The 9,330-nt window shown below is 33.4% G+C and overlaps 1 protein-coding gene across 1 annotated transcript; it reads right to left on the minus strand.

Annotated features, from left to right (window-relative positions):
- Positions 1 to 1,729: 1,729 nt before the first annotated feature.
- Positions 1,730 to 9,223, minus strand: LOC104766548 (uncharacterized). Its single transcript, XM_010490462.3, has 4 exons — positions 9,126 to 9,223; positions 3,540 to 3,619; positions 3,389 to 3,433; positions 1,730 to 2,717 (listed from the first exon to the last, which is right to left on the minus strand). Exons 1-4 carry the CDS (start codon positions 9,221 to 9,223, stop codon positions 1,747 to 1,749), a joined length of 1,194 nt encoding a protein of 397 aa, XP_010488764.2. The 3' UTR covers positions 1,730 to 1,746.
- Positions 9,224 to 9,330: the final 107 nt, after the last annotated feature.

Below are 9,330 nucleotides of genomic sequence, written 5' to 3' on the forward strand. Positions count from 1 at the left end.
CAACGGTTGGTGAGAGAACAACAAATACAAGGAGGTATGTCGATATACTTCCATGTGTCTGTGTGAGCCGGATCTTGACAGGACCAATCTGCATAATCTGGCGGAAGACAGTGCTTCCAATTTCATCAGCTGCCGCGAATGAGCCAACTGAATCCACGAATGCGTCAATGTTGGCAATGGCATCAGCGTAAAAGCCTAGACATAACTGCAGCAAAGCTATTACAAACGAAACATGAGGTGGGCCATTGGTTATAGTAAGTAACAACTGAAGAGCTGTTTCTGCATGTCCATCTCTCGCCGCTAGTTTCAAACTATCTAGATAAGAAGCAGTTGGATTACGAGCTTGTAGACAACGGGTAAAGAAAGGGCAGTAAGGGGAGTGAAGGTTAATAAACGAAGCATTTGAAAAAAGAAGGTGCAAGGAAACACCTTGTAGAACGGTTGAATTGTAGGCTTCGCGGTAGAGCTATGATGTTAACAACATCCCGTACATATCAGTGAAGTTTTCTCGACCTACTTGAGAAGCAATATCAAGAGCTACATGTATATCAAGTTTATCCATTGACGAGTAAATGAGTAAGGCTGTAATGTTTACGCAAAACAGGTATATAGTAAACTTATGGAACCACCTAACACTTTGTATAATGTTTTGGGGTTGCAGGCAGGCGATAAATGCAGATCGGACAATAAATGGACGATCCTGTTTGATATACAGAGCTGGTAAACCAAACCAACTTTGAAATGAGTTATTTGTCTTACAATAGTGAATGAAAATGAGAAGGCTATGACGTAAACAAAGGAACAACAACTATCTGTAGAAAAACTATTTTAACAAATAAGACATGCAATGTGTACTGTATATATTATAAAACATGAGCGTAAGGTCGAGGAAGAACGATAGGGGAGGACACAGATTCTCCTTTTAGTAACACCACAATAATGCCCTAAACTATAACAGGAGTGTCAAGAGGAATTTCCGGTGGGATGTGAAGCCCATGCTGGCCGAGTGCTTCAAAGCAACCATTAGGACGACATCAAGATTCATGACACCCAATAGAAGCTTTTCCAACGTCAAGAGTTTTGGCATGTAGCCTTTGCGTATATTCAGTACAAAGTCTCGGAGTAGTAGGTGGCGGTCCACATAGCTGACGGACTGATACATGGAATACGCTTAGAGGAGAGCCCTAGAGAATGAAAATTAACAAGTAATGCAATATAGTTTCTTAACAAACTACTTCTAATATTTTCTAGTATACGTAAAACCAAACAACAGAAGACTAAGATGCGTACAACATCTGTATGTGTAGAACGAACGGATGCAGAGGATCTTTGCTCTGAACACGACAATAGCTTCTTAACAGGCTGGACAGAACCGTGAGAAAGTCTGTGTGTTGACGTAGGCAATGCATTGATAAGAAGCTCGTCGAGATCAGCCAACAAAGATTCCTTAAAGCCAAGTCTACAAGATCGTCAACAAACCGAACAGAATTAACAATCTTTCCCTTCTTCAAACGAGTTCTAACGTTTGCTCGGCTCTGTTCGGAAGCCGGTGAAACTCTAGTCTTGGTGTGTAGTCTGTTCCGTTTCGAGAAAGAGTAGACATGACGTATCGGGGCAGAACCATTACCCCATGAAGCTTTATTAAACTTATGACAACAGGAAAGAAGACGTTCTAGATTTAGTATTTTGCAGTCAGGTTGGTTAGTTGGGACAAACACTGAAAAATATGGGTGGAGGAACAATACTTCAACCTCCGAGATGAAAGAAATGAAATGTTAAGAAAAAAAGCCAGAATAAAATTCCGCATGTGTACAGGTGTATAGACCATACTGTAGTATCATTCTCAACTGCAAATATGTTGGACGCATGGAACGCCCTGCATTTAGGCAGATAAGCAACAGTCTGATGTAGAAATGTTGAGTGGTCATCTAAATGAGGAAGATATTTCAGCAAAGCCGGAATAGTCCTGAAAGCAAACAACTGAATAGCAAGCGGGAAGCCATGAACATCCATAGATGACTGCTGCAGTTTTCTTATAAGAGAAGCGTTGTCTGCAATGTAATCTCCTACCCAAACCATCCGTATGATGCGGTTAAATGAGTGGAGTCCCCATGGATAATGGAGGAAGAACTCAACATTCTTAACCATTTCAACTACTTCCACAGATGGCTTAACTGGCTGCGTCCTGCATAAAAGAATGCCTTCTACAATGGCAACTAAGGGGAGTCTGAACTTTCGCCATGCCGACATTGTTTTGTCTGATTTCAAAGATAGAACAAGGTCATCAACCGTTGCCGTCCCTAGTTGACGTCCAATTAATGTATACCAGTAAGGAGCAGAACCGTCAGCATGAGTTGTAGCAGAGAGTAACTCTGGCACGGGTGGAAAAGAAGAACAACATAAACCAGTAACCTCTGCAAACTCGATAAGAGAGAAACGAAAAGGTTGTCCCGCAAAGAGGAACCAAATTTCATTAGTATTATCAGAACACAGCTGTCTGCATAACAGCTGGTCCACAAAATGGCCAAATAGCAAACTTTGGCGAACAAGGAACGAGAAAAGAGGGCTAAGCGGAGATGCCAATAATTCTTGGAGCTCAGGCATCCCATCCAAGACATTTAAAATGTCGAGGAGGTACTGTGGTCTTGAGTATGAGTTGATACGAACTAGATGAGAAGGATAACAATTAAGGTCAAACAGGCGTCGCGGCAAATCAGCTGTTAAAAAAAAGGAAACTTATTTGTTAGTACACTTTGAAAGGAAAAAAATATGAGGCACTTAAATCGGTTGAAGCAGATGAAGTCTAACAACCAGTCGGGGGGGACAACATGAGTTAAAAACATGGGACAGTGGGAAGAATGAATGTGGGGGAGACAGTGACCAAAAACTAAACCCTAGAACCCCGTTTGTGGCGGAGACAGTGAACAAAAACTAAAACCTAGAACCCCGTTTGTGGGGGAGAAAGTGAACAAAAACTAAACCCTAGAACCCTGTTTGTGAGAGAGTAAATCAGCAAAAACTAAACCCTAAAACCCCGTTTGTAATCTGTATTCTTGTAATGGGGTGTTAACTAGTTTGACGATGAAGACGGCCAAAAAAACCTAATGGCGGGCAAACACAACTCTACACAGTAAACATTACCGGTTATTGGTAAGACTTTAGTGGAAAAGATGTGCAGAAATGTAAACAGTACAACACTTCGGCTCGCATGGGCAGCTGCACATGTGCTAAAACAGACATTCAAAATAAGGAAGGAAACCCAATGAGTTGGAGACAACAACCAACCAATTTTGCTAGGTCAATGGAGGGTACGAAAAAATATCGAAAAGCCAGAGACGTAAGAAAACTGAAATCAGATCCAACAGCTACAAACTGTATATGGATATACCTGAGGAGGCAGACGAAATTGATTGAGTGATTGGTGATTGCGTCTCTAGCAAGAAAACGAAAGACAGAGTGATCAGAAATGGGGAGAGTAAGGTCGGTGCCATAAATCTGTAGATCCGGTCAGATGTGTAAGTAGTACAGTGAATACATACCTGTGACGAAAGGTAATACGAAAAAGCGCGGACGATTGTGGTGGCAGAATATGGAGGACGATAATCTGGAGAGTACGGATCTTCAATTGTAGCTACCGGAATGGGAGAATAAAGAGAACATACAACCAAAGACGCGACAGCAACGACGGACCCCCGATAAAGGTTATGGTTCGTAGGTAAGGCGGATGGGCAAACCGATATCAATATAACATGAGGTTGAGTTATTTCGAGGCGCGTGGCGTAAATGGGAAATATAAGTTTCAAGGGTAAGTAAGTAATTCTATACACAAAAGTACCTAATCCTCTAAGACCGGACCAAAAATCCTAATTAGACAATACCCAACGAAAAAAGTGGTTTTCTCATAATTAATTCCTAAAATCTATTAAGAAGTTTTAACTAAATGGAAATATGGGAATCGGTGATGTACTAAATTTTTTTATATAGTTCATAGTTTTTCATATACTACAATCTATACTAATAAAAAGTAGAAGTTATAAGCTTCTAAAGCCGTCCACATAAAATTTTAAACAACCAATAGAAATCTGACATATCACTTATTAATATTTTATACAATTTCCAGAATTTTCTATATTAAAAATTATTTTAAACAATCTATCATGATTTGACATGTCATTCATTAACATTTTTTAAATTTACAGAATTTTTTAGAAAAAAAAAATTTAAATTTATGGAAATCAAAGAACTAAGCATAATATCCCACATTGGCTAAAAAATTTTTAGACAATCGTTCAGAACCAATATAAATAAGATTAATATGCTTCCAACAAAGAATGAGCAGGAAAGTTTGATTTATCAGGCATCCAAGTTTAAAAGTTTTATTTGGTTTGATCTGGTTTTTTATTTGATCAAATTAATTTTTTAAACAGTTTCAAAAAAATATTATAATATTTAAAAATTTTAAAAGTTTAAATATTATAAATATTGAAACTTTTAAAAGTTCTTAGCTTTTAAAAAGTTTTTAAATATTAAAAGTTTTAAATTTTAAAAGTTTAAAATATTATAAATATTGAAAATTTTTAAAATGTTCAAATTTTATATTTCGAAACCTTTTAAAAATTTAAAATATTATAAATATTGATGCAAAACATAAATTATCTTATTTATCTACATTTGTGATTTTTATTTCTTATGAGCTGTAAAACATATTTTTGTGTATGATTTTATAGATGAGTTGATATTATTTCATTAATTTTTTATTTTTGGGTCTAAGGAAGAAAGATTGACATCGCAAGACCTTAATTTAATGTTTGAGTCAAATTTTGAGGTTTAAAGAAGAAAGATGGACGACAAACACATATGTTTTATTAGCTATACATAGGCATAACCAGGGTTACGGTTGTCACGGTTAAGGTTTATTAACCATCGGTTATGGTTAGAAATTTTTGTAACCTTAACCAGAACCGTTTAACAAACGGTTAAACGGTTACGTTTAAATATAGTTACGGTTATATATGGTTACGGTTATTTGATAATATGATACGGTTGATATTATTTGATGATATAATATAATTGATATTATTTGTTTATTATTAATATATTCTTATAGTGTACTCATATTTTAAATATCATATGATTCATATTAGATAAATAATTATTAGTATATTTTATTATGTTTTTAAAATATTATAAACCAAATAAGGATTTTGGTTTGAGAAGTTTCTAAACGCGTGGATCTAAAACTAAATAAGTATATGGATAAAATTGTCAATAATTGGGTGCATGTGTTGACTATGCTGGTAATCATGAATTTCACAAATTTTATGAGAAAAGAAATGATTTTGTTTTTGGAGTTTGATGGGTTAACAAGTTGTGTGGTAATCTAAAAAAAAGTTTTTCAGTGGAAAAATGTGAAGAGTATAACGAAGAACCAAACGGTAAAAGTTACGATGACAATTAACACAAAATTTGACAATGAAAATGACAAGAAAGAATATGAAGAATAAGAAAACATTGAATAAAAAAACACGAAAACATAGGTGATAGCGATCAATTAAATATGAAAACGAGTTTAATTCATGATTATAAAATTGTTTCGTTTTTCTGGTAGTCAAAGAAAATGGTTTAGGATATGTGAGGTCAAGTTAAATTTATGATTTTTTTATCAGATTTAATTTTATAACATAACTAATTTTTATATTTTAAAAAATTATGTATCTGAAAGTTTTTTTTTCCTTAGTACTAATTTTAATTTTTTTATAATATAATATTTTATTACCATAATCAATCATATATAATTTTTATCAAAATATATCAAATAAATCCACGCGTAGCGTGGGTTCAAAACATAGTTGCATGTAAGATTTTACTAACGATTCCAATTATCATTGTTTCTGCATAAATGAATTTCTATAATTCAACTCAAGCTATTGAAGTCATATTTAAAAACATTTTTGTCGCAAGTAAGATTGAACGGAAAAATGAGAATCAAAAATGGTTTTTGGAAGAACTAGATATACCAATTTTGATTGATGATTTTGTTACTGATTATCTAAATAAAAAATAGCATTATTAATTTAAAAAATGTATTGTACATTTGTACTTCTATCGTGATACCATGGTTTCCAATGATGTCGTAATAGAAATTCACCCTACAATCTACAAGGATTATTTAGTTGATATAGGTTAATTAATAGTGAAAAAAAAATTGTATATACATTCGGAAAACTGGAATTATTGCCTCGGTGTGTTTACCTGAGTGGCTTTGCATATCCATTTCAATACGGTTATTAGAAAAAGGAAAACTAATAGGAGGCTACATTTTTTATAACACATTCTTTGGGCAAACAAGCTTGATTTATAATTTAATTTTTATTATGCAAGATAACACGATTATATAGAGTCAATTTTTGAAGAAAAAAACTACAAACTTATATTTTAACCATTTAACAAGATTTTTATGATATTATAAATCTTTATATATATATATATATAAAAATATATATATATATATATAATCAAAAGGTAATCATCTTTTTTACCACGTACTAATCTTTCCGGATGAATAAGGCTTTCGAATAGCCTATTCAATTCATGGAATCTGCTGTATCTAAAAAATAAAATCTTTTTTACTGCTAAGTTGAAATGGTTAAATAATTACACATTTGTAAAGAATTGATCTTTGGTATAAATTTACAGGAAAATTCTTCTTCAAATTACTATCAAATTAAGTATTGCTTGGTTCATAAGATGATATTATTTTACTAAAAAAATACCAAATCATATTTTATGCCCTGTTTTAAAAATTGCTAGGCGTTAGTCTGGCGGTGAAGGAGGGCCTAGCGATTAGTCGGAAAATCGGATTTAAGTCGGAGACTAATTTTAGGGTTTTTTATTATTATATTTAATAAATAATAAAATATTTAATTGTTATGGTTATATATAAGTTTTACCGACATATGTTATTAATGTTTGATAGCTCAATCGGTTGAAGGCTTGTTAAGTATTGCCAACGTGACCGGTGCGACTCCCATGTATGCATTTTGTGTCCATTTTTTCGTTTTTATTAAGAAGGGGCAAAATAGTAATTTTAGCTATCATCTTCTTCACCCACGAGTCAGATACTGTAAACCCTAATCTATGGCAGCCAACATTTTTAACCTTAATTTTTTCAGATTTCATTATATTTTTATCTGGATATGACATAAAAATAATAGGTCTACAAACTTAACATCATATTTAAATAAAAAATCAACAAAAATAAGTTTTTTTTTCTTTTGTCCGATTTTTTCTACCGATTTAGGTGTAATTGCGACGACTCCTTGCTGCCTAGCGATTACACGGTGAAGAATCGGTCAAATCGGCCGATTTTTCGAACAGGACTTTTATGTAACACTAAAAGTTAAAAAGTCTTTTTTTTTTAGTTAAGCACAACCTTGAAAAACCATAATTATAGCCTCGGTGTTTTTTACCCGAGCACGGGTTTGCATATGGTTCCTTTTATTTCCAATATTTCATAGATTTCTTTTTAGTAGTGTCAGCATCATTCAGCCATCGTTATTGACTTATTGCCTTCAGTTTGGTTTGAAATTATACTAACAAATCAATTCCTTGAGTGAGTGAGTGAGACTGAGACTGAGACTATGACTTTTCTTTAGCACCTGCATGGTCTACGTTTCAGGAGATCTTAGGTGAGTCTATTAATCACACCATTAGCCATTAAATGTTAATGAAAATTTCCACTTCTAATTAAATTATCCCTACCTTCACGTGTGTGGATGAACACACCCGAGACTCCACATATACATTATCTACCATTGACAAATCTGTCATTTATCACAAGAATACAAATAATATAAGCTAATGCGATCTGTTATCTAAACAGTTTCTATAGAAATATATAGCTTTTTAAAGAATTTTTGAGATGGTTACATAAATAAGAAAATTATAATACTGTACTAGATTTTTGTTTTTTGCTTTTTACCATTATGGATCATTCCTTCCTTTTCTTTCTCCTTTATCGACACAAAATAAGAGAAATTTTGACATACTTTTGATTATACAGGGCCACTACATTTGTCTATTTCTGCATTCGCCAAAAATTCCCTCTTCGTTTTTAATCTGTTTTTTCATAAATGAGTTAATTTGGACGGTGGCATATATATAGTGGCTTTTTCTTCTTTTCTTGTTGGCAAATTGTTATGTCACTGTTTACGTTAAAAATCGCACATTAAAGAATAATTGATTAGTGAAAGGGAATTTGGAAAAACATTTTGCGAGACCATAACTTAACCAGACGTGGAATCTTGCGGAATGATCGAGCATGAACTTGTGGAATTAATGATCGGAAAAATAAATAATTGACAGATGTATGTGTAAAACCTGCATAGTATTATACTTGAAAGTTATTGGATCATTGGGAATGAAAAAATTATTTTTATTAATTTATAAAGAGAACATGATGATTACAATAATTTTCTAACTAGCTTTACAGAATTAATTGTGTAAGGGTTTTTTTTTTTAAAAAAGATAATAAGCGTAGAGTTTTATCCGTAAAAAATGTGGATCCTTTTCTCGGCTAAAATTTTCCTTATATATATGAGGGCATAGTCTCAGTCTCAGCCTTAACATGGTCGAGATTAAAACTTGTAAGCCAATTTATCGGTTATTCCGGTTTATTATATGCATTTTTGGTTTAAATCAGACTTAGTGGAGGGTTTTTGATATCTCTATTTCAACAAATAAACTGATTAAATATACAAGATAAAAATAATATAATTCGTATAAAAAATATAAAAATTCAACAATGAAACAGAACAAAATGCTTTTGGTACCATGTCACTGAGACATTGAGCCAAAGATGTAGAAGATGTACAATTTTTTCTTATTACTGATCGAATACTCATCATTCTGCTTATGTTACAAGGAACTCTCATATGTGTAATATCTGCTCACATATACTACTAAACGAAAATCAAAATAGCACAAAAATGACCATAGAAAAAAAAAACACAAACTGGTTGTGGTTGATAAGGTCAAAAATTGCGGAAAAGTCCTTTTGGATCAGTAGAGTGAGATCTTGTCGTATACCCTAAACCCTAAGCATTAGTTTTATAGTACTTTAAAACCTCTTGCTAGCTAGCTCGTTCTCTATTGGTCCGGTTTCTAATTCTTGCTTATGATACGTAGTGCTGCTGTTCCTGCAAGCAAGAGGTCCGCCCTCCATCAGACGCGAATCCCCTCCATCAGTAGTAAAGTGGAGGTGTTATTTGTAAATTACTTGGGCTACTTCCATTTAGACCTCCTTTATTTCAGTCCCTCATGGGAGAAGTA

The sequence above is a fragment of the Camelina sativa genome, chromosome 19, assembly GCF_030686135.1.
Source record: "Camelina sativa cultivar CO46 ecotype springtype chromosome 19, ASM3068613v1".
Lineage (NCBI taxonomy): Eukaryota > Viridiplantae > Streptophyta > Magnoliopsida > Brassicales > Brassicaceae > Camelina > Camelina sativa.